The sequence below is a fragment of the Euleptes europaea genome, chromosome 5 (assembly GCF_029931775.1).
Source record: "Euleptes europaea isolate rEulEur1 chromosome 5, rEulEur1.hap1, whole genome shotgun sequence".
Classification (NCBI taxonomy): Eukaryota; Metazoa; Chordata; class Lepidosauria; order Squamata; family Sphaerodactylidae; genus Euleptes; species Euleptes europaea.
The window spans coordinates 28,271,161-28,296,923 of record NC_079316.1 but is presented as its reverse complement, the minus strand read 5'-3'; the positions used below and the strand labels follow the sequence as shown (position 1 = coordinate 28,296,923).

The window sequence follows — 25,763 nt, the reverse complement described above, 5'->3', positions numbered from 1 at the left end:
GCTTTCTCTTTCACCCCTCATCCAAAGCACCCTTCCTTTAACTAAGATAACCAGTGTGACTCCATGCTTTGTTGCTCATTGTCTTTAGTGACTTCCTGGAGCTGGGGGGAGAGAGCATTATGAACCAATATACTTCTATCAGATTCTGGCTGCAAGCAGAAGATGCTTATCCCTTTCTTACTCTCTTTGTGACTTTACCAGGTACATGTAGTTGACTGCCATTGGAGGAGGAATGCTGAACTCCATGGGCATTGGTCTGACCCATCATTAGCAACACTGGTGTTGCCAGGAATTTTCTCAAAAGATACGTGAGCAAGATAAAGCCTCATCGCCTGTCTCAGAACTGAGAGAAGACTGACATAGGCTGCTTTCACACGTTAGATAGTGCACTGTGACACAGGAAAATCCACTTGCAAACAGTCACTAAAGTGCATTGAAAATGCATTATCCAACACGTATGATAGCAGCTATAATATCTGACAGGGATCAACCATGCTGCCAAGCTGCTTTTACAACTGGATTGTCACTGCCAAGTATACCATCTGGATAATGCTATCAGTCTTTCCTGCCCACTTACCTCTTCCCCACTGTTCCCCTGCCATATTTGGACATGGCACAGTGAACAACAAGGACCAGAGGCCCTCTTCTTCAGCCACTCATGAGAGGACTACCCTGCCAGTCCCTCACAGATCAACACATGGAATCCAGGCCACAATCTGCCCAAGGCAGAAAGCAGGCACACTGCAAAAAGAGGCCAGCAGAGCTTATGATGAATCAAGCAAGCAGCTCAACTAATTATAGTGTCCAGATGGCTGAAGTGTCCCTCGCAAGGCACTCTCCTTGATCCTTCCTCCATTTTCATTTTTATTCTTACCAGATCTTGTCAGAGGCCTTCGCATTTCCTGTCTCTGTTCTTTTTTCCTTAAGGGCAAAATCACAAATTAAATCAGGTCAGTGTCTTGATGTCAAAGAGCACAGTACAAGAACATTGAGTGTGCTCTCACACCAGTGTCTTTTCGGTGTCAGATCAGTGGTAGAGCATCTGCTTGGCATGCAGAAAGTCCCAGGTTCAATCCTCAGCATCTCCAGTTAAAGAGACCAGGCAAGTAGGTGATGTGAAAGACCTCAGCCTGAGGTCTTTCACATCACCTGGAAAACCGCTGTCATTCTGAGTAGACAATACTGACTTTGATGGACCAAGGATCTGATTCAGTAGAAGGCAGCTTCATGTGTTCATGTGTTCACTACAGCGCGACTTGAGCAGAAAAAGTACCAGTATGGCCAGTCAGATTTGGCAAGGTTCAACCCTATTCAATATTCTCCTCCTACTGACTATTATTAATACTTCATGTTTGTCTCTTGGATTTTCCATAGGTGGATAAGTGGAGCAGCTGTAGTCAATGCATTTTATTCAGCAAACAGGAATCAGATTGGTAAGTTAAGCCCCTCAAAGAAACCCTACCCTGGGCAGGGTTGCCATCTTCCAAGTATGCCCTGGAGATCTCCCAAAATTACAACTGATCTTCATAAGACAGAGATCAGTTCCCCCGGAGAAAATGGCTGCTTCGGAGGGTAGACTCAATGACATTATACCCTGCTAAGGCCCCTCTCCTCCAGGGCCAGATTTAGGTTTGATGAGGCCCTAAGCTATTGAAGGTAATGGGGTCCTTTATATGTCCAGCTGTCCTTTGTCAACAACAAATTGTTGCTGTTTTTTGGTGTTGAATATATGCTATATGGTAATTTATGGACCTAATAGATATCTAAAGCCATTTGCACATAACAAAATATGTATTTTATCAAAGTAATTGTTGAACTGAAATACAATTAAGAAGAAGTATATTGGGGGGGGGCAAGAGAGTGGGGCCCTAAGCTATAGCTTGTTTAGCTTATACATAAATCCGGCACTGCTCTCCTCCCCAAACCCCACTCTCCTCAGGTTCCACTCCCATACCTCCAAAAACATCCCTACCCAGAAGCTACCAGCCCTAAAACTTGGGGTGGGGAAACTGGTTATGTTGTCACACAGCTTAGCATTTGTGCATGCCTTGATTCGGCCAATTCTCGCTCAGCATATTCATAATTTGCCACTGACCCTACCAAGCCACTGCAAGACCTGCTCATTTAGCCAATTCATGTTCTTGCCTGCAAAACGAGGTCTTGCCACATGGAATGCTGCCCTTGCATGGTGCCGATCTCCTTTCGAAAAGTACATGTCTCATTATTCTGGCTTCCATTGGATACTGTGAAAATATCAACTTCACAGATTCCGCAAAGTGTAAAAAGAGATTAGAAAAAGAATCTTAGAAGCAATTCACAAGAGTGTGCACTCTTCGATGTCAGGTTAACTAACCTAGAGCAGATTCCATCTTGAGATTTGAGTCTGCAGGGACCCTGCCTCTTTTTTCTTGCAAACAACTGATTTTTCGCCAGAGAAGAAAGCGTTCAGTAAGTCCGTCACTCCCTTGCAGGCTCCCCCAGTCTTCTTCAAGTTAAATAGAAAGACCATGGAAGGAAGAGCCACCTTGAGCCACGAGAAAAGGCAGGATAAAAATATTGTAATAAATAAAAAATAATCAATAATAAATACAAATCACAGAACTCCATATAATGGGTTGTATCCTACCATGTTTTCCACTGCTAAAAAAGAGAGAATGTGGTTCCTTTTGGCCACCCAAAGCCTATGCTAAGGATCATAGGACTTGCATGGAGAAAAAGGGCCTTCTGAGACTGAGATCATAGTGAGGAATGGAATTAGATCAGGTTGATGGGAAAAGCTACCTGGATCCAACCTAATGACTAGTTTGAGCTTCAGATATGGCACCAGAGCCCTGCCCTGGAAAATATGTCATAATGAATGCAGAAGAGCATATGCAGAAAGCTTTTCTTTTCTTTTGACTAACTATACCCAAGAGCCCCGTGGTGCAGAGTGGTAAGCTGCAGTACTGCATCAAAGCTCTGCTCATGACCTGAGTTCGATCCCGACGGAGGTTGATTTCAGGTAGCCGGCTCAAGGTTGACTCAGCCTTCCATCCTTCTGAGGTTGGCAAAATGAGGACCCAGCTTGCCGGGGGTAAAGTGTAGATGACTGGAGAAGGCAATGGCAAACCATCCATAGACATAGGGTGCTTTCATATGCTAAATAATGCGCTTTCAATGCACTTTCAATCCACTAATTGCCGTTTGCAAGTGGATTTTGCCATTTCACACAGTAAAGTCCAGCTGCATAGTGCATTGTGAGTGGAGCGAAAGTGCATTATTTGGCATTTGTGAAAGTGCAGATAGTCTGCCTAATAAACGTTGTGATGTGACGTCACCCCCACCCTGCACATATACATTCATCAGAGAATGAAAAACATGCATGTGGCTTCTTGGTAGTCCTGTTACCTTTCAGTTGAGAAGTTAACACTGCATACAAATGCAGTAAGCCACATGTCCATGAGTCAATCTGTTCACATGCATAGACTTTCCGATGTACAGCAGAACTCCTTTCTGAAAGCACATTTGAAAGCAGAAAGTTGCAAGTCTCACCGCTTCCACGGTTCTTCCCAAGGTAGCACACTAGGTAGCATACCTTATTATAGTCTTAGGAGTAATATTTTCAGTATAACCAGCAGCCCTTTTAGCGCCAGCTAAGCAAAAGCCGGCCACATTTTCAGAAGTAATTTCCAAGTGTTAAGACATAACAATAAAATACAGGGTGATGATACTGCAGTCCTTACCCTGCCAAAAAAAAAGGAATAATTTTATGCTTGCACAATAAAATGTGTTGTAAACATCCTATCACCCTTTCTGTAATTGTTAAAAGTATATTCAATTACTTTATTTTTGCAAAGTTGTTGCTACCATTAAGCTAAGCGCTCAGCCTTCCTGGGTAAGAACCAGTTTGCAGTAGCATCTGCTTAACTCCCATCGCACGGGTATAAAAACGATGTCACTTTTTCTACATGATTGATCCCTTCAGCAGCATCTTCAGAAATGAAAGTCTGAAACGGTTTTCCGGGAGGGTGTTGCACAGTTTATTAACACTGCAGAAAGCATAGTTCACCCTGAACTAGCACCTCTTTTCTGGCTGAGATAGATATTGTGTTACATGGCGCTGTCTGTTGTGGTGGTTTTCTCTCTGAGCTGTTAACTTTCAGATTAACTCCACCGAACAGCAATGCAAAGAATTAGACACAGATGACTTTGTGACACCAGGGAGAAGCTAAGGCTACATCAGTAGTACAAACCTATGTTGGCTTAAACCTGTTATGGCTTCTCCTGAACTATCCTAGGAAATGCAGCTGGGTAAGACTGTGATAGAGCACTTGGTTTCCTCAGTAGAGCACTTAGTTTCCTCAGTTGTTCATCAGACAGCCAGGAGGTTAGATTCTTCATACAAAATAATTCCTTAATCCTATCATGGAGCAATACAGGGGAGGGGCTGTAGCTCAGTGGTAAAGCATCTGCTTGGCATGCAGACGGTCCCAGGTTCAATCCCCAGCATCTCCATTTAAAGGGACTAGGCAAGTAGGTGATGTGAAAGACCTCTGCCTGAGACCCTGGAGAGCAGCTGCTGGTCTGAGTAGACAATGTTGACTTTGATGGACCAATGGTCTGATTCAGTATAAGGCAGCTTCATGTGTTCATGTGTTCAACTCTAGATGTATGAGACAAAAGAGATACTTTGCTGAGATAACCAGACCAGGCTGAAAAAGGACATTGGGTGGGGAACCCAACAGACCCAATTCTATAATAACAATCTGGAAAAGGAGCATTGCTCATACAAGTCATTAGAAGGAATGTAATTCACTGTATGTACTATTGACTATTCAATATCTCCTGGTGTGTGTGTGTTTTTTTAAGTATAATGTGTTTTCAAAAGTTTTACCAACCAGGATGATCAAACAGATCGCCAAAATAGTAAAGTTTGGAAGGTCTGGTAACTTATAGTACAATCCTATGCAGAGTTACTCCAGTCTAAGCCCATTTAAAACCATGGTCTTAGACTGGAGTAACTCTGCATAGGATTGCACTGTTAGGGTAGTGTATGTTCAGGGTTGACCTAACATGGAATAATAGACTCATAGAATTGGAAGAGGCCATAAAGGCCATCTAGTCCAACTCCCTGCTTAATGTAGGATCAGCCTAGAGCATCCTTGATAAGTGTTTGTCCAGCCACTGCTTAAAGACTGCCAGTGAGGGAGAACTCACCACCTCCCTAGGCAGCTGATAACAAAACGATCCAAAAATATTTGCTGAAAGATGGCAATGTTCCGTTACAAGATGGCAGCATTAAACATGAGTTTGTGCTTGCTCGTAGCAGAAGGTTACATAAGAGATGGTCTTCAGAGGACAATGAGCCAGAGCTAAGAGGTCAAACTATAGCCAGTGTGTCTTCTCCCGTGGACATTGATGAATATACAATAGCCTTGGTAACCAACATGTACCAAGGGACATGGGGCACCAAGATGGAAGCCTGCTGGGAGTTGCAGTCTGGATTGTTTTACACCACTTTTGATTTTCCTGGGTCCTAGAAACAGCTACAAAAGCTGTCTTGGGTTCTTCTGTGACCTATGTATGTTCTTGAAGGAAAACCAAGCAGAATTTGTTGCTTGTAATCATGAGAGAGTTGTGATAACCTCATCCTTGGCATGGCTGATATCAAGGGAGGCGCCATTGGGGCTCGGGGAGGAGGATACCCAGTGGGGATAAGTAGAAAAACATTAATTATATATTGTCTGTCTGAATGGGGCTGCAAACCTTTATACAGTTGTGAATGATGGGGGGATGGGAACCACGTGAAATGCAAAACCAAGACTAAACAAAGAAACTCACTAGTGAGATTGTTTCTTCTGCCGTTAGCAAACAACTGCTCTCACTGTGCCCACATTCAGTGCATGCACTTCTTGTGGTCACGCTTGAATTGCAAGAATTTAGGACATTTGGATTCTTTTCCTGGCGTGCTTTAAATGGGCAGTCAGGAAAAGACTCTCAATCCCCCAGCCACAACTGTATTTCTTCATTGATACGGGCAAATGTTTTCTAGTCAGGAAGGGCCTGCCTCTTAGGAATAGTTCTGAACTCTCACATTGCCTGAGATTGCTCAATTTTGGTAAATATAATAACTACTGGGGGGGTTATAAAGAGTCACATTTCTTTAACGGGGTTGTCATCACCATGTTTTGACATTTGCAAGGGCTGCAAAACAAAGTGAAGCAATTCATCAAATTGAAAAATGGGCTCTGCCTGTGGATTCATGTATTTGTTTGTATATACACTGTTGCTCCCCAACCCCGTGCGCAGTAGAGGGAGTCCACGACTCAACCTGAACTCATGATTGTTTTACTCCCTAAGAGTATCGTCTTTTCCTGTTCTTTTTCTTGACTGTGCTGTATTTGCCAGTTGCAACAGATTATTTGCGAGGCGTATGAGCAAAGTGATAACACAATATGAAGTCTTCATAGACAGATGCCTTTGTTTCGATGCATCAGCCGACCCCCCCCCCCAACATGGGCAGCCAACTAGAATACAGTCAGATTTGCGGTAGACCTCAGTTCTGCTTATGTACAACTTGAACTTAGGCAAGGGTAATGCGGGCTCAGTGTTGTTAACTGTTACATCTGCTCCTCTGAGAGTTTGGTGGTTATTGGGAAGCAGTCTGGGTCCAGTTGACCGAAACTTGGATGTTTGAGGCTGAAGCCTCAGAAGAAACTCATGGGAACTGAGGGACAGTAGGAGTTCCAGAAAGGAGTGTGGCTGAAAGAAAGAATGAGTGGTCAGTCGACTGAGGATACTGAGGGACAGATGAGTGGAGGACACTGGAGAAGGCTGAAAGACGCTTGGAGCTTAAGGGAAGAAAGGCCAAAGAGAAAATGGAGAACCTCACTCAGGGCATATGAACACAAGAACACATGAAGCTGCCTTATACTCAATCAGACTCTTGGTCCATCAAAGTCAGTATTGTCTACTCAGACTGGCAGCAGCTCTCCAGGGTCTCAGGCAGGGGTCTTTTACATTACCTACTTGCCTAGTCCCTTTAACTGGAGATGCCAGGGATTGAATTTGGGGCCTTCTGCATGCCAAGCAGAGGCTCTACCACTGAGTGATTGTTGTGCTCAGAAGAAATGATCAGTCAGGGGAGTGACATTTGGAAACTGACTTGCCCTTTACACACATAAACACATATAGTAGCGTGGGAGCACTGTGGTGTGGTGTCATGCCATGCTGCAGGGCTGAATGTGCATAATGTGACAATCCGGACAAGGAAGGTTGCATGGGCCTTTCCCACAAAATTGGCAATGCAGGCAAGACCAACACACTCAGCCATACCTTGACATTGCACCATACTGAAGCACATCTACACTGCTCTGTTGTGTGTGTGTGTGTGTGTGTGTGTGTGTGTGTGTGTGTGTACAGTGCCTGAGAAATGGTAACAGTGGTGTGGGATGGAGGCATAAATTTCACATGCTGACCGGAGCTATCAGCCAAATTTTTGGCTTAACTTTTTCAGTGTCATTATTTATTTTATGGCATGTCAAGCATGCAAAATACTGAAGTACTACCTGTGGTATGTCCTCTCTTTTTTGCAGTCTTCCCTGCAGGTATTTTGCAACCACCTTTCTTTAGTGCATCCCAGCCTAACTCCTTGAATTATGGTGGCATTGGCATGGTCATTGGCCACGAAATCACCCATGGCTTTGATGACAACGGTAAGGCAAAGAACTAAGATTTGCCCCTCGGCATTATAGTAGCTATGATGTATAGTACATACATAACTGGGAGTAATGTATGATGCATAGTACATACATATGTATGATGTATAGTACATATGTTCATGATGTATAGTACATACATAGGCAGAAAGAGATATTCAAACTTGATTTTGAGTGTGCATAAATTTAGTGGAGGGAAATGCCATTTAGATTGAGGAATCATAGAGTTAAAAGGGGCCATACAGGCCATCTAGTCCAACCCCCTGCTTAATGCAGGATCAGACTAGAGCATCCCTGACAAGTGCTTGTCCAGTCTCTGCTTAAAGACTGCCAGTGAGGGGGAGCTCACCTCTTCCCTAGGTAGCTGATTCCACTGTTGAACAACTCTTACTGTAAAAATATTTTTCCTAATATCCAGCTGGTACCTTTCCACCCGCAATTTAAACCCATTATTGCAAGTCCTATCTTCTGCTGCCAACAGAAACAGCTCCCTGCCCTATTCTAAGTGACAGCCCTTCAAATACTTAAAGAGAGCAATCATGTCCCCCCTCAATTCTATGATTCTATGATTCTTCCCTTCAAAACCAAGCCAAGATTCAGGAAGCACACACATTTCCCTTGAAAGTGCAAAAGCAGAGTGAATCACTTGCTCATCGGCTTCTTGGAAATTCTTGTTAACTTGAAGTCATGGTAGCATGAGACCACCCTTAAAGTGGTTTCATCAGCCTTGCAAAACCAGCTGTAGCATCCTGGTCCTGCAACCTCTGATTGAAACCTCAGTCCAAGAAATGGTGCCAGATACGTTCCTCTTCTGCTCCCCTGTGAACTTCCGAGAGATTAAGGCTGCTGACACACTTCAGTCCTGGCCAACCCTTGTGCTGAGATCAAGAGATGGGGAAGAAATCAGTGACAGATCCCTGCCAACCACTAGATGCCAATACCTGCCACTTCTTAGCTGAAGAACATGTTTGGATGGTACTAGCAGTACTGTCCTAAGCAGAGTTATACCCTTCTAAGCCCATTTATTTCAGTGAACTTGGAAGGGTATAACTCCCCTTACAATTGCACTGTGAATGGCCCAAATGCTTCTTTCCCTGAAACCATCAAGCAGCTGGCTTCAGATAAAACTAATCCAAAGGAAAGGTACATATCTGTAATCCTTAGTCTGATGTCACTGTGCATTGTGATATGGCAGGAAATGGTGCTGAAGGTAGCCAAAACTTGCTTAAAACACTGGATATTCCACTGAAATATCACTGGCCTAAACCAGAGGTCCCCAATGTGGTACACATGGGCTTCATGGTGCCATCCGACACCTTTTCTTGCATCCACCAACTGTTTTTAGGAAGTGGGTGGGGCCAGTTTGGGCTTTTGCTCAGCAAGGATTCTGATTGATTATTACAGATTTGACTGGCTGTTAAGGTTGCCAGGTCCCTCTTCACCACTGTCGGGAGGTTTTTGGGGCAGAGCCTGAGGAGGGTGTGGTTTGGGGAGGGGAGGGACTTCAGTGTCATAGAGTCCAGTGGCCAAAGCAGCCATTTTCTCCAGGTGAACTGATCTCTATCGGCTGTAGATCAGTTGTAATAACAGGAGATCTCCATCTAGTACCTGGAGGCTAATTCAGAATTCCAAATGTGCCCGCCAGCTCAAAAAGGTTGGGGACCCCTGGCCTAAACCAATGGCATTTCAGTGACATTTCACTTTTAAGTTGTACGAGCACACTTGGAGCAAATTCACCTTTGCGGGCCCAACAGAAAATGGTCTAAATCAGTATAAGACACCTTCATATTTCTAGTGTATTCATAACTATGAATGCATGTACCTTAAGTGCATATGTTATTTCAGGTAGAAATTTTAATGAGAAAGGGGACCTTGTAGACTGGTGGACGGAAGACTCTGCAAAAAAGTTCAAGCAACAGTCTGAGTGCATGGTGAACCAGTATGGAAACTTCAAGTGGGATCTAGCTGGAGGACAACATGTACGTCCCCTTCTTTCTTATCAAAATGATCATTTATCTTTACAGGATTTTTTGTACATGCTTTTATTTTATTAAACATTTTGTGGAAGGCGGTGTTAGGAGATTAAGCATCACCTGTTAACTCTAAATATATACACACCTCTCAGTCTGGGATCCTGCGGAGCCACTGCCAGTCTGAGTAGACAATACTGACTTCTTATTCCAAGTAGGTTAGATTGCCTGTTGACAGCCCACAATAATAAATAGAGTTGCCAGACCCCTGCCTTACCAGCAGCTGAGGCCTAGACCTCTGTTGCCGGCGATGTGTCGACATCACTTCCAGCTCTCACCGGAAGTGATGTCACCATGTCGCCGGTGATGTGTGGATGCTCTGGTATTTGGGCAAAAACTATATGGTAAAAATGGCTCTATGGTAAAAACTCTCTCAGAGTTTTTGCCTAAATACCCAAATGCCCTACGTCACTGGTGACGTGATGACATCACTTCTGGTGCATGCCAGAAGTGACTTTGACATATCTCCGGCAACAGAAACCTAGGCCTCAGTTTGCTGCTGGTAAGCTCCCCACCCCCATCATCTGCAACCCTAATAATAAGGCTTGATTCGGATAGTTCTGTTACCTTTCCACCAAGGAATGAAGTCCTGGTCCACTGATCAGTATTCCACAGGTTTCATATCACAGTGATCTCAATAGACTACTTTGACTTTAACACCATAAAATTGGAGTTTCTTGGAAGCAACAATTTTGTTCTGCAGGGAAATTAGTTTGATGTTTTCATGTATTCCTTTTTCTTTGCAGCTCAATGGAATCAATACCCTTGGAGAAAACATTGCGGATAATGGTGGCATTAGACAAGCATACAAGGTGAGAAATGTCTGCTTTTCTCTGTCTTCACAGTTCAGATTGGTGTTGTTAGAAAATATTCATTAAAATGCTGTCTGGAAAGGTCATAGTTGGTGGGCAGACAAAAGAGAACCACAAGTTGGTATTGTTTTTGCTCGGAGTGTGTGTTTATTAGCAGTGCAGTCTCAAGCAGAATCACACCCTTCGAAACCCAGTGCCGTCAATGGACTTCACAGAATCTCACTTTGTATGGGATGGCCCTGTCAATTTTTAGAACTTTGTTACATGATCTTTGATGACTTTCCAGATACTTTTTTCGCAGCTGGCTGCATTTCATACAGTCCTCTGGGAGGACTGTATGCATTTCATACAGTCCTCTGGGAGGATGGTTAAGGGAATAAGTGTTTTTCAGGCGCATCGAAGGATGGCCATGCAATGAATGCATCCATCCAGAACACAGAGTCTCCCAGCAACCGGTTGCATAGAATATCCTGTACAATGAGCAGCCAGTGTTGCTTCTTCTCCAATGTAACTGCAAGGAATTTCAGTGCAGTTTCTAATGTAAATAGTTTTACTAAGCTTTTTAGAATGGCAATGCCGCAATAAAAACTTGTCTGTCAGTGCAGTTACTCCACTTTTGAGTCCAAATAGCAGGTTCCATTTATTCTTAATTTAACTTTTAGCTGGTGGGGAGGAAAAATTCAAAGAAATTCTTAATTCAGTCATAGATAAGTAACATCTAAGACAACATGTACAAATGTATACATCTTGGGGAAATAATTGGGAGGGTTAATGTTTTTCTTCCTCTACTACATAATGCAGATTGGTTTGACTCCATTCTGTTGGGAATAGCCAAGAAAAAGCAAGTTAAACAGAAAATTAGATACTGCATGTGTGCAAATGTATTCGTGAGATTTTATACATTCTATAGTCTTTGAATGCCCTGACCTGGATGGTCCAGGCTAGCTTAATCTCATCAGATATTGGAAACTAAGCAGAGTCGACTCTGGTTAGTATTTGGATGGAAGACAACCATCCAGGGTCACTATGCAGAGGCAGGCAATGGCAAACCATCCCTGCTCATCTCTTGTCTTGAAAACCCTACGGAGTCACCATAAGTCAGCTGTGTCTTGATGATGCCTTACACACACCCATATCATTTGGAGAAGAACATCAATTAAGAATTGAGCTTAAGCACGTCTGCAGTGCTTTTTAACATAAAAAATGATGCCTTTCCCTAGGTATTATCAGGAAAAGGTAAAATATGGGTAGTACACAAAAGAGCCTCATTGGTTTGACATGACGATAGATTATATCCTGTGACTGTGAGCCTTGTTAGTATCCTGAAGATCCCAGTTATGTTCATTAAATAATTACATTTTTCAATACCATGCTTCCTGTGGTAAATTATAAAATGCAATAGTAAAAGTATAACTGCAAAATGGAAGTCTTGGTACCCTCCCATTGCTGATGGATGGAATGGTATAGGTCCGTGTTGGCGAACCTATGGCACGCGTGCCACTTCCGGCACGCGTTGCCCTCTCTGCCGGCACGCGCGGTTCCTCCCAGCTGCTGGCCTTTCCGACTCTGCCCCGCCCCGGATGGGGGAGACTATAGGCAGGCAGCCACCCAGCTGGGCCGCGGGGGCTTTGAACCGCTTGTTTCAAAGCCCCTCCTTTCCTGGACTCCCCGCCGGATTTTTCCGCCCCGGCCTCAGTCCCGATCCTCCCCTGCCCGGAGCCGACGGGGGTGGAGAACCCCCCCTCCCCGTGGCCTCCCGGACTCCGAGGAGGGGAAAAAGTCCCCCTTCAGAGGCCAGCTCTACCAATTGGCTTCTATGGGCCTCCAGAGGCCAGGTCTGCTGCCAAGAAAGCCAATGGGTAGACCTGGCCTCCCAATGGGACTCCGGACGGGGAGGGGGAAATGGCAGGGACTTACAATTTAATTTTTATCAATAAATAAGATCATTATTAAGTATGATATCAAGTTTTATTCAGTGTACCTACCTATATAGTTTAAGTTTAAGAATTTTGGCTCTCAAAAGAAATCTCAATCATTGTACTGTTGATATTTGGCTCTGTTGACTAATGAGTTTGCTGACCACTGGCCTAGGGCTGTGCCATGTTGCCGTGGTGCGCATTGGCACTCGGAGATAAATAAGTGGGTTTTGGGTTGCAGTTTGGGCACTCGGTCTCTAAAAGGTTCGCCATCACTGGTATAGGTGAATCTGGAATATAGGATTGTTAACAAATTGACTTATTATGAAAAGCAACAAAATAATAATCAAAATAATAATTTGAAAGGAACTGTATACTATTCATTGAATACTGGAACACAAAATGTTGGGATGTTATATAAGCTTATGTATTATTTCCTTTGATAATTAAAAAAAAAGAAATACTAGACAGGCAGAATTAAGAGGCAAGACAAAGGAAGCTAAAGCCATTTTCCCATCATTTTATAATTTCTAAGCCCTTGTGTTGATAAATCAAGAACACAGTATAGTATCCTTCTTCTTACCCTTCTAAGTCTAAAAAAAGAATCATTTTGCAGGATTCTGAACAGGACAAAATGACAAGCAAGATAATGCTGCCTTGGTTGAGTCCAAATAAGAGCACAGTCCCATGACCTGCTTCCCACCAAGCCCTTATATTAAAACCTTTGAAATGTTCTTCATTTCATGAATAAAATGTTGCAGTAGAGGCAATGTTCTATAGGGTGTAGCATATTGGTCTTTTGTGAGGAGGTTGATGGAGTTTTGTGATGAGAGTAAGGGATTATGGGGAGTTTTTACACCAAGTTTGTTCCCCAACTTTCCTTGGGGTGTTTAGCCCCAGAGAACTATGGCAGAGAAGTTCTGTCACTTAAATACAGTTTGATAAAAATTGTGAGTACTCAGAATCTTTCTCAGATGTGGTAGTGGAAAAAAACAGTGCTTTCCAATAGTCTTTTTATCTTAATTAAAAAGCACAGAATGCTGAGTCAACTTAACTGAAGGTCCAGGACAAAGTGTGTTCCAGTAAAGATCATAATGTTTTTGCCGTCCATATGGAGATTAGAGCTCTTTTATCTTCCGCTGAAAATTTCTAAAGAATTTTCCCACCAGCATAAAGTCCAGTAAACTGAGATGAACTATTCTGGCATGAGATACCCAAGAGATTTCCTTCTTCCTTACACCATGTAGTGATTTGTTGTGACTTCTCATACCAACACAAGGTGATTTTAGCGGGTAAAGGAAACAGTTTTTACTAATGGATCCCAATGTTTGTTGAATGATGGTAGCTTTTCCTCAACCCTGTCTGGCTTAGAAATATTGCTTGATACTCTCCCAGAGACACTATATGGTATGTACATCCTACAATGAAATGGACCCAGTGGTTATTTTTCCTATAACAATGGGTTTCCACACCTGCTAGAATCATTTGTGCTTTGCTTGGATTTGTTGTGATGCTGCTGTTTCTAACGATTACATCTGTGATCTCTTCGATTAACCAAGGACACCTTTTGAGTGGCAATATCAGTTGGCCAAGTTAGAGCATCACATGGGTGTACCAAGGTCTTGGAGGTAGCCCTACAACTCTGTTCAAAATTAGCGCTAAGCTTAAACAGAGACAAAAGATCAAACCATGAAAGATGGTGGAGTGTCTATGATCAGATCTCCAGCATATTTTTTAAAATCGGTGAATAGCAGTTGTGGGGAATCTCAATCCAAATCCAGGCAGAGGGCAGGGTGTTGACTCTTTCCCATGTTGCTTTCTTAACCTCAGGCAAAGCTGCTTGCTCAGTTACAGAGAGCATGATTGTTGCCTGTGTGCTTCCCTAATGGGGGAAGCAGCAACCCTGTCCATTGTTTTGACTGCAGAAAAATGGCACATGGGGACGAGGAAGAGTGCTCAACTCTCTCCCTGGCCCACAATCCCAGTCTGAATCATTGTTCCTCACAGCTGCTATTTACCCATAAAAAGACACACCAGAGATCCAATCATGATTTTCCAGCATCTCACCTGGTTTTGCCCAGCCTTTCACTCTGGGTTGGATTCATGGGGACTATCAGCTTCTTGAGAGGGAAGGCAGCATGTAATAGACTGATCTGGTCAGACCTCAGAAACTAAGCAGGGTCGGTACTTGGATGGGAGACCAGCAAGGAAGACTCTGCAGAGGAAGACAATGGCAAACCACCTCTGTATCTCACTTGCCTTAAAAGCACCTCACTGGGGTCACCATAAGTTGGCTGTGACTTGATGGCACCTTGCACACATCCCACAGTTTATTTATGTTTCTAATCTACCCCCAAGAAACTTGGATCAGTGTGTCAGAATTTCTTTCCTCCCTCATAAAAACCCTGCAAGTTTGGTATACTGACTGGCCCAGTGTCACCAAATGAGGTTCATCAAGAGTGAGGATTTGAACTTAGGGCTGGACTGAGGAGACCCAACCACCACACCATACCGGCCCTGTGCCTCCTACTGTGTTTATCACATGCCAGACCAGCTGGACAGCACCATGCCCTCAGTTCTCACCCAAGGTCAAGCTTAATGTGGACATTAGAAAAGTCCTAACCTTTCTCTTCCTCCTCCTTATTTGGCAGGCCTATGAAAACTTTGTAAAGAAGAATGGAAAAGAGAAACTGCTTCCCGGCCTTGACTTCAGCCACAAGCAGCTGTTTTTTCTGAACTTTGCACAGGTATTATACCTCACTTGATTGAAAGCTCTGAAAATTATTTTGAGTTACAATTTCACAGTAAGTTGGAAACAGCAGGCTAGCTTTTCTCCTTTTAATATGAACTGGCAGAATTGCTAAGTCGAGCAGCTTTCGTGGCAGGGCCGAGAGGAGACTGGCCTGTCACATGAAGTTAATCACAGCTAAGCGCATGAATGCATCTAGGAGGTGAATTTGAGAAGCGAAGCTGTGTGTGGCCATGTGCAATTTTTTTTTTTAAAAAAGAAAAGACTTCAAAACTTACAGGAACTGAAATTTGTTTTCCCTTTCTTAGTTTTAGGTGTTTTCTTTTTTTAATGTCACAGCTTTGCGTACACCTCAGTACAATAAAGTAAGCCCTTCTCTTAAATCCTTTTTTGTTTTTTTTGTTTTCAGTAATCCTTTTGGGTTTTATTTTCAGGTATGGTGTGGAACATTCAGACCGGAATACGCTGTCAATGCCATTAAAACGGATTCACACAGTCCGGGCAATTTCAGGTCAGTGTTTTAAATAGTGCAATTCCAATTTAAAGAGAAAACCAAAACAGCACTTACCTACAAAAATCTATGTCACCATAGATTTTTAAAAAATCTTTAAGGTGCTATAGAGCTCTCCAGGAGTACTTATTTCTTTGAATATTACAGTTATACATCAAAAGTCAGCCTGAGGGTTCCTTCTGACCTTACCTGAGTTGTGTGAGAACTAGTGCAGTACATGTTCCATTTTGATAATCCCTCAAATCCTTCAGTGACATTGGATATTCTAGGCCATGTAGAGGCTGTTTGTAAAATGGCTGTTTGTTGGAAGCATGCAGGAACTTTCTACAGTTATACTGTGATTGAGATGTTATATGGAAATGCAGTCTTATGAACAGGCTTCATGTGGAGCAAGCTGAAAAACAAAGTTTTTCATGTGTCTTCGCAAGACCAGATATGTGGAGATAGGTAACCTGTTCTGAGTTATAGGGCGAAAACGCATGGTCGCTTTAGCCTCCTTTATTCCCTGTTTCAGCCAGGATTCAGCCAGGATTGAACACACGTTCGACAAAAATGCATGCGTTCGATCCTGGCTGAATCCTGGCTGAAACAGGGAATAAAGGAGGCTAAAGCAACCATGTGTTTTCGCCCATAGACAGCATTTGAGAAATAATGTTTTCTGTTCTACTAAATCAAAGTGGACTAAAAATATGTTACAAAATTCTGCTAGATTTCTAAATACCTACGCTACATAGAACATTTACAGACTTCTGCTGCCAACTGGCTAGATTGTACTCTGTATTCACACTGTCACTGTCAGATAATAGTTGCTTTTACATAATCAAATATTCCCTGAAAGCAGCAACTGTTCCTGAAGCTGGCATCAAAATGGTATTTCCGTGTGGGCATGTAGTGTTGTGGTTCAGGAGCTGTTAACATAAGAAAAGCCCTGCTGGATCAGACCAAGGCCCATCAAGTCCAGCAGTCTGTTCACACAGTGGCCAACCAGGTGCCTCTAGGAAGCCCACAAACAAGACAACTGCAGCAGCACCATCCTGCCTGTGTTCCAAAGCACCTAATATATTCAGCATGCTCCTCTGATCCTGGAGAGAATAGGTATGCATCATGACTAGTATCCATTTTGACTAGTAGTCATGAATACCCCTGTCCTCCATGAACATGTTCACTCCCCCTCTTAATGCCTTCCAAGTTGGCAGCCATCACCACATCCTGGGGCAGGGAGTTCCACAATTTAACTATGGTAACTATGTTCCTGTTGTTCAGGAAATCTGTGGCTTTTTCAGTGAGGTGGTGATATTCTGGAGTCCTGCAGTCTTCTGGATTCCTACTCATTTGTAAAGCAAACTAGTGATACCAAAATGTTCTTGTCTTCTTTTAAAGGGTCCTAGGAACATTACAGAACACTCCAGAGTTTTCGGAGGCCTTTCAATGCACCAACGCAGACTACATGGATCCTTCGAAAAAGTGCCGTGTTTGGTGATGGAACTACAAACTGTGCAACCCAAAGGACAATATTTCCCAGAAATCTGGGACATTATGGGGATGGCAGGAGTGGACTTGCCACAGAAGGAACAACAGAGGCACCTTGAGAGCACCAAAGCAACGCATCCTCCAGAAGAAAGGAAAGACTGTTAAAGCAGCCAGGGCCAATCGTTATTCTGACAAAACTCGGGAAATTATAAATCACTGCATACATAAAATTCCTTCACTTATGGTGTTATAGTTTGATTCTGAAAACCATCTTGCCTGCAGGTTTTATTTTATGTTCTTTGACACATTTGCTTGACAGCAAGTCTCACAGTTCTCTGTGGAACTTGGTTCCATGGTAGTGTACTTAGCATTCACAGCCTTAACAACCTGCCGCCCTGAGAATGTGTACTGTTTCTAATCAGACAGAAAGGAATACCAAGGAATACGTTGTCTTTGACATGGAAACATAAGAATGAGTCAAGAGTTTACATCCAAGTGTTAGGATGCTCTAATGTCTCTTATCATGGTTTGTGTGCTTTATCAAACCTTTGTTTTACAGAGGTGGACTTAGAAACTGAATGAACAAAGAGAAATCTGTTGGGGGTCTAAACATTCAACACTTATGAGCATTCCAAATTCAGTGCACTAAAAACCTTGTTGACACCTGCATATCCTCGTGCAACGGTGAACACATACATGAAGCTGCCTTATTCTGAATCAGACCCTTGGTCTATATCAAGGTCAGTCTAGTGTACTCTGACTGGCAGTGGCTCTGCTGGATCTCAGGTGGAGGTCATTCACATCACTTATTCTTTGACCCTTGTAACTGGAGATACCAAGGATTGAACCTGAAGCCTAGATGCTCTACCACTGAGCCCTTTCAACCTATGATCCCAATCAAATTGTAAGAGAAGTAGGCATATATGACAAATGGTCATCCTTGATGTGGATGACCATCTCCACTGGCTTCAAGAGATGCACCTAGGCAGCAACAGGGCTCACATTAGTATTCGTGTGTGTGTGTGTGTAAAGTGTAGGGTTGCCAGGTACCAGCAGCGGGTGGGAGGAACTCACCAGCAGTAAACTTAGGCCGAGACCTCCGGCGTCAGAATGTGACGACATAATTTCTGGCGTGCCCCTTAAGTGATGTCATCACATTGCCGACAACCATGGGGACCCTCTGCTATTTGAGCAAAACTTGGGCATGCTAGAAATGATATTGCCACATTCCGATGCTGGAGGCCTGGACCTAAGTTTAATGCTGGCTGGCTGAATGGTGCCAGGGGGCAGGGCGGCAAAGCAGAGGATCCCCCACTGCCAGCGGGGGTCTGGCAACCGTAGTTAAGTGCCATCAAGTTGCAGCCAACCTATGGTGACCCTGGGGAGTTTTCACGACAAGAGACTAACAGAGGTAGTTTGCCACTGCCTACCTCTGGGTTGCTGCCCTGGACTTCCTCAGTGGTCTCCCATCCAAATGCTAACTAGGACCAACCCTGCTTAGTTTCCGAGATTTGACAAGCTCAGGCTAGCCTGGACCATTCAGGTCAGGGCAGTATTGTAGTAGAGATGGTGATTTGCACTAGAGGTAATACTCTTGTGGATGGATCTTTATTGTGAGGTTGGGGCATATATATGGGCCTTGATCTGTCTTTTTTTTTAAATCCTGACCCTTCCTTGCACTACCACATTGCTGAAACAGAGAAGAACCATGAAGCAAACCTTCCTCTTAGCCTTACCAGGTCCTGTAGCTCCATCGGCGGGAACTTCCCTGCAGCCTGCAGCAGGCGCGCGTCCCATGCAACACACCTATGTCACTTCCAGGTTTACTCGGAAGGTTTACTCCAGGTTTACGTCGCTTTTGGGTAAACCCAGAAGCGATGTAGGCGCATCGTGTGGATTGGCAGGATTTTACCCACCACCACCAGGCACTTGGCAACCCTACTTCCTCTTCCTTGTTGCTTCTATTACTTTTGTCTTAACGGGAGATGGGTAGCAGAGCAAAATATTCCTCTTTTCTGTCTTCATTATCCACTAAATAAGGGACCTTTGCCGGCACAAGATGCATGCACTCTGTGCACTCTACGGCCTTTTCTGTTTCTTTTCATTTTTATGTACAACCATTCATATGAGAACAATCCAAAGACAAATGGTAATTTTCTTAAGTGATTATCTATGGACCAAATTTGCTGTTGGCTACTTTTTCAGCGGAAATTATAACTGTACATAATTTTTTTTAGCATTTACTGTAATCACAATGGTTGTAATCAAAGACCTCTTCACATTTTTTCTAAGATTTTCCTGTTTTCTTTCAAAAACTTGCTCTTTTTGGGGGGGAAGATTTGTAATAATATACAGGATCACACTTTTTATATTTAATTCTGACCTACGTGGAACATGGTTCGGGTGCATATTATTGGGGTATCAGAGTACAAACTCTTCAACAACTTTATATTCAATATATAGAGACTGATAACTTTTGATATTAATCCTAGAGGCCAGCTCTACAAACTTTGAGATCTATACACCAAACACAAAAGATGTTCAAAATTCCTCTAAAACTACCATGACCTTTAAAATTTCAGTGATGTTATAAATCTGCTACAACAGATTTGAAATGCCTTCCCTCAGGTAGCCAGGTACATACTGCTTCTGGTATTGCAAAATACTGCGATGTCCAAAATAAATACCAGATACCTCAGATGGCTTTGGGTGGTTTTGTTTCTGAGCATTTCAAGATCTGATGCGCATTTTACTTCTCAAATTTGTCATCTGATGAGACATACTGATAATTAAATTTGAACCACATGCTCTGTATTGACTATAACTCTTGCAATGTGTCTTTGCTTTTCAGATGAGCACATATTATTAACGACTGTTTATTCTACAGTACTGAATTTAGATGTCACTGGCTCCTTGAGCTCATATAGTGCGGCCAGCATATGGGATTGTTGGCTTACAGCAGTCATTTTGGAGCTTTTTGTGCCTGGTCCTTTGTAGTTGCAATTTCTTCCCATGATCAGAAGATGAACTTCTTCATGCCACCACCAAACTCCTCACCTTGAGTAAAAATGGAAGAAGAGCCCTGCTGGATCAGACCAATGGACCATTGAGTCCAGCATTCTGTTCCATACAGCAGCCAACCAGTTGTCCCTGGAGGACCATCAAATGGGAGATAGCAGCCAAGGCCATCTCCAGATGTTGCCTCCTAGCACTGGTATTCAGAGATTTCCTGTGCCTGAATTTGGAGGTTTCCCTTATTGTCCATCAATCTGTCTAACCCCCTTTTAAAGCCATCTATGCTTGTGGCCAGTCCACTGGCAGGGAATTCCATCATTTAACTACTCACTGAATTAAAAAGAATTTCCTGTTGCCTGTCCTGTTGCACTCCCCACCATCCCCTGGTATGCTGTGGCCATCAAACACTTCTGTTATTGAAAGAGATGGTAACCATAATGACCCATGTGTTAAGAACCTGAGCAGAGAGACAGATAAGCAGATTGTGGAAAGCGATGAGGATTTAACAAATGGAACTAAGGAAGGGATATCCCTTCTGGGTCACTTAACACATATGTTGGTTGCCTTGAGATTGAATTGCCTATTAAGGGCTTTAAAAATCCATATTACATAAATGGGATTGGATTGAGGTTGAGAGAGTTATCTTGTATAAGACCACGTAGTGAAGTCATGATTGAGATGAGACTGAAACATGGTCCCATCCTGTGTTTCAGACCACACATGATTAATTTTCAGGAGCAGTCGCTGGTTCTACACATCGAGTGACTTGGTATAAACAATTGTTTGGACTGAATTAATAATACTGCTATAGTGTTTTTTGAGTTATAAAGAAATAATCATAGTGCTGTATTTTTACAATGTGCAGAAGATGGCATTACACCTCCTAGACCATCATTCAATCCAATGTACACAATGTGTACATTGTGAATCATACCCCCAGACCGATGATTAGCTGCTTATACATACTAGTATCATTATCATCCATATGGATCCTTGTGGAGGAGGTAGCGGCACCAGCAACTTTGGATATTGTTGTATTGTAAATCAGAGTCCCACTTACCAGGCACTTACATTGCTTTCAAACACTAGAATTCAGGAATTGTTCAAGCAGTTATAAAAAATAAAATCACTCATGCAGTTCAAATCACAATCCCAGCAGCTGCATACTGTTAAAAATAAACTATCTGCAAAAAAGAATTATAGAATGATGTGTCATGTATAGTTCCCCCCCCTTAATTAACCAGTAAATAGCTAAAATATTCTCTGAAGTTTGTTGGGTAATGTTGTGATATGTTTTGCTTAATTATACTCAGGATTTTGGATCAAGCCTGAAAGAGTCTGATGGAATACTATATTTAATTAACAGATTAGTGACTGTGCTGAAATCATTAAGTGCACATGCAATTAAAGTAATCAGAAGATTTAGCTACATCTGTTGTCCCCATTTTCTTAAGCACCTCAAATGAAAACATATTCTCTAAAAAAAAATGGAAACACTATCGCTGCGTAAGATGCCCTTTTAAATTTTCTCACTATATTTTGATCTCTTCAGACAATAGGAATTACATATTAAACCCCACATACAGAGAGAGAGAGAGAGACAGAGAGAGTTTTCATGAGCTATTGTTTCAAAAAAAAATTCATATGAACTAAGGAGCATGTTTTCTCAGTCATTAGTCTGGATGGGAAAAGAGGAAGACCCAACAAGAGATGGATTGATTCTATAAAGGAAGCCACGGCCGTCAATTTGGAAGAACTGAGCAAGGCTGTTAAGGATAGGACACTTTGGAGGACATTGATTAATTGAGGGGGTTACCGCACTTTGTTTTCCCAGGGATGTGTTAAAGAGTTTGAAAATGTTGTAAAAAACATCACTTTAAAAGGGTTTTTGGATACCACAGCTTATAAATGGTTGGAAGCTAAAGGGGCCAAGCAAAGCGCGAACAGTATTTTTTATAACATTTTCAAACTCTTAATACATCGCTGGGAATACAAGTGCGGTAACCCCCAGGGTCACCATGAGTTGGAAACGACTTGACGGCACTTAACACACACACACAGTCTGGATGGAGTGACTAGTCACCCAATCGTGTGGTTATATCACCAGCAAGAGACAGAACTGTGCCTTCACACTGGAAGAAGAGAAGGTGATGCCGCAGTGGGACAAATGAGAAAAAGGCTGCTGTAACCCTAGAGCAACAGCTGAGCCACCTGCAAACAGGACTTCTGACCAGTCAGGAATGTTATAAACGTCAGGATGAAGTCTGATCAGAGTGTTTTCTTCACAACTTCTGAAGTAGAAGTACAAAATGGTGTTGTTTTTTGAGGGAGAGCAAACTACTGGCGGAAAAACAGAAGGAACATGGTAGTTGCCTCGTGTACTGAGAGTTTCAGCTGTTTGGCCATGTGTGAAAATAAAAAAGCAGGTCTGTTTAGACCCAAGAGACAGATCACACATTAAAGTTCACTTTCTTACTCCATGTAGTCTGTTCCACAAAGACTTGCAAAAATATTCCACTTTGAGCCAGGGTGTCTAAAGGACTACCTTTTCCCATAGGAGGCTTTGGCTTTACTGAGGTGATCCTGAAAACTGTCTTTTGCTGAGAAATGGCTATTTGGCTGAAGAAAAACACCACAATGGAAGCACAATGACTTTGTAGGATCCAAAGCACTAAGAGAATCCACATGGATGAACTGAATGAAAATGTCACCAAAATTGAAAATCCAAGAGACTCTGAAATGTTGACATAACATTTTCTGGATTTTTATAGAGGGTGATATCTGATGAACCCTGTGCAGAAGAAAAATGAGATATCTGGTATTACAGGACACAATCATCATATTCAGAAATGAAAATCATGTATTGAAAGGGAGTCAGCACAGTGTAGTAGGTGGAGTTCTGGACTAAGCAGTACAATCCTAAACAGAGTTAACCCATTCAAATTCTATTGAACTTTTTAAAAATTGGCAGAAACAAAAGAAGAGTTCTGTGGTACCTTAAAGGCTAACTCGTTTATTGTAACATATGCTTTTGTGGGCTTGAGCGGGTACATCTGTCAGGGTGGGGCTCAAGTTCATAAAAGCTTATGCTACAAAGACGTGTTAGCCCTTCAGGTGCCACAAGGCTCTTTTTTAAAAACTTTCCACATGGAGACCAATTTTAAATCCTTTGCTATAGCAGTGCTTATCACATGGTGAGCTAACACTATCACACAGAGCCAAAAAGGAAAAGTCCACAGTGGTGTGGAACTTGCCTCTGATCACACTCCTCACATGGAGCGATTTCAAGCAGCCTCCACATGATAGACGTATGTGTAAATTTACTCTTGGCCAAGACAGCAAGAGACAGAAGATCCGAGAGAATCAAGATGGAAACATCTACGCTTTAAATATTTGCTGGAAATCAGCCATGCAGTTCAACAGAATCTAAAAACAGAAGGGGAGATACAGTCTCGTCAACCGTGCCAAATATTTAGATCAGCCACTTCAGTGTTATTTTTCAGATGACCTCAATATTGGATTTCATCCTTCGCTATTATTTCACTAAGGAAGGCATCCTATATGCACTTCCGTTGGCATACGTTCCATTGAACATGGTGAGATTTACTTATCTGACCAAACATTGGAGTCTATCTCCCTCTTCACAAATCTGTTCTCGGTGCAAAGGATGAATGAAGACGATTCCTTCCCCAACCCTGTCTCCGCATCCATCAGCCTGATTTGTTTCTACCAGTGTCAATATGTTTAAATTTAAATATGTATATATTAGGGGAAAAAACACCTCCAAATAATTCTGATAGGTGATGTCAATATTACCCACCATTCTTACTATTAAGAATAATTGATTGAATTGGAAGTTATGTTAGAAAATGGTTTTGTGAATATGAAAATAAGAACTCCCAGCACTCCACTGGAGTCCTCTCCAGTATTTGCTGGCCCAGAAACAGAATTCCCACTAAACTGCAGAAAGGAGATATCCTGTTAGGTGATCTTCAGATGATCCTGTACAGTCAGTAGGAATGCTCGAACACCCATTGATTCAGCTCATGTCCGGTTTGCTGGTTGCAAACAGGAAGCCAATTTTTCAATGATCGGTTTGACTGTTCATTGATCTGCTCATGGCTGTTTGGCAGGTCGCTTCACTATATTCCTTCCTAAATGTGCAGTACAGCACAATCATATTTTTAACGTGCGTGTGTGTCTTCGCACAGCCTGATTAAGTCCTGTCCCCCACACCCCGGTTGCATGACTGCTCAAGAGGCAGTTTAAACAGACAGTTAAATCAGTCACAAATCATATAAATTAGTCATAAACAAATGCTATGTTTTAATAAAATCTTACCCTTTGGTGTTCATCTAAGTAGTCACTAGTGATGCTAATGGCTGCCGATCAGTTTGAATTGGTGGCATCTTTGTGCACACACAGAGAGCCAGCATGGTGTAGTGGTTAGGAGTGGTGGACTGGAGAGCCATGTTTGATTCCCCACTCCTCCTCATGAGCGGTGGACTCTAATCTGGGGAACCATGTTGGTTTCCCCACTCCCTCACATGAAGCCTGCTGGGTGACCTTGGGCTAGTCAAAGTTCTCTCTGAACTCTTTCAGCCCCACCTACCTCATAAGGTGTCTGTTGTTGGGAGGGGAAGGGAACCCCACCTATAGGGTTGCCAGGTCCTTCTTTGCCACCAGCAGGAGGTTTCTGGGGTGGAGCCTGAGGAGGGTGGGGTTTGGGGAGGGGGGACTTCAATGCCATAGATTCCAATTGCTGAAGTGGCCATTTTCTCCAGGTGAACTGAGATCAGTTGTAATAGCAGGAGATCTCCAGCTAGTACCTGGAGGTTGGCAACCCTCCCAACCTACCTCACAAGGTGTCTGTTTTGAGGAGGGAAAGGGAAGGTGATTGTAAGCCAGTTCGATTTTTCCTTAAGTGGTAGAGAAAGTTGGCATATAAAAAGCAACTCTTCTTCCATCGCTGCCACCAGCAAGTCAAAGGTCCAAGGGCATCCTCAGCCTATAGATTTGCAAGCAGGATCCTGTAGCCAGTAAAGGTTCCATTTAGCAGTCACACTAACCAAGACTGTAAAATTTCCTAGTCCTCACTGGACTTTTCCACTGTCATCCAGTTTCCTCGTTTTCTTAAAAGAAAATTAATGTTAGAGAGTTTGTTGCTACAGGCCTACAGCTTCCATTGGCTTGTAACATGTTCATTGCCAGTCACTGAAGGTCAAGCCAAGACCTGCAGGCAAATTTTATGGTTGGGTAGTTATGTTTTTACTTGCACGAAGATTTGAATTCTTCATTTAGGAACCATTATTGTAGAAAAGTTTAAGAATCTCCAGCTTCCTGATTATCAGCGCAATCTTATGCAGAATTGCTCCAGTCTAACTTATCTGAACATATTAAACCTTACTTCCAAGTAGACATGATTGGTATGTAAAAGATTACATGCAAAAGTCAATGATCAAGGGCAGAATAGCTGACTAGGATGACCTACTACATGTCCCCAAGCTTGCAAATATTAATGCCACTCTTTGATAGTGAGGGGATAAGGTTACCGTGTGGAAGC

At 42.8% G+C, this 25,763-nt stretch overlaps 1 protein-coding gene across 1 annotated transcript in view; it reads left to right on the top strand.

Annotated features, from left to right (window-relative positions):
* MME (membrane metalloendopeptidase) overlaps positions 1-17,195 on the top strand; it is a 77,599-nt gene extending 60,404 nt beyond the window's left edge. Inside the window, exons 17-23 of the mRNA XM_056849348.1 lie at positions 1,375-1,433; positions 7,575-7,694; positions 9,543-9,676; positions 10,474-10,539; positions 15,107-15,202; positions 15,639-15,715; positions 17,096-17,195. Coding sequence (XP_056705326.1) covers positions 1,375-1,433; positions 7,575-7,694; positions 9,543-9,676; positions 10,474-10,539; positions 15,107-15,202; positions 15,639-15,715; positions 17,096-17,195 — 652 coding nt within the window. The remainder of the gene's footprint in view (positions 1-1,374; positions 1,434-7,574; positions 7,695-9,542; positions 9,677-10,473; positions 10,540-15,106; positions 15,203-15,638; positions 15,716-17,095) is intronic.
* Positions 17,196-25,763: the final 8,568 nt, after the last annotated feature.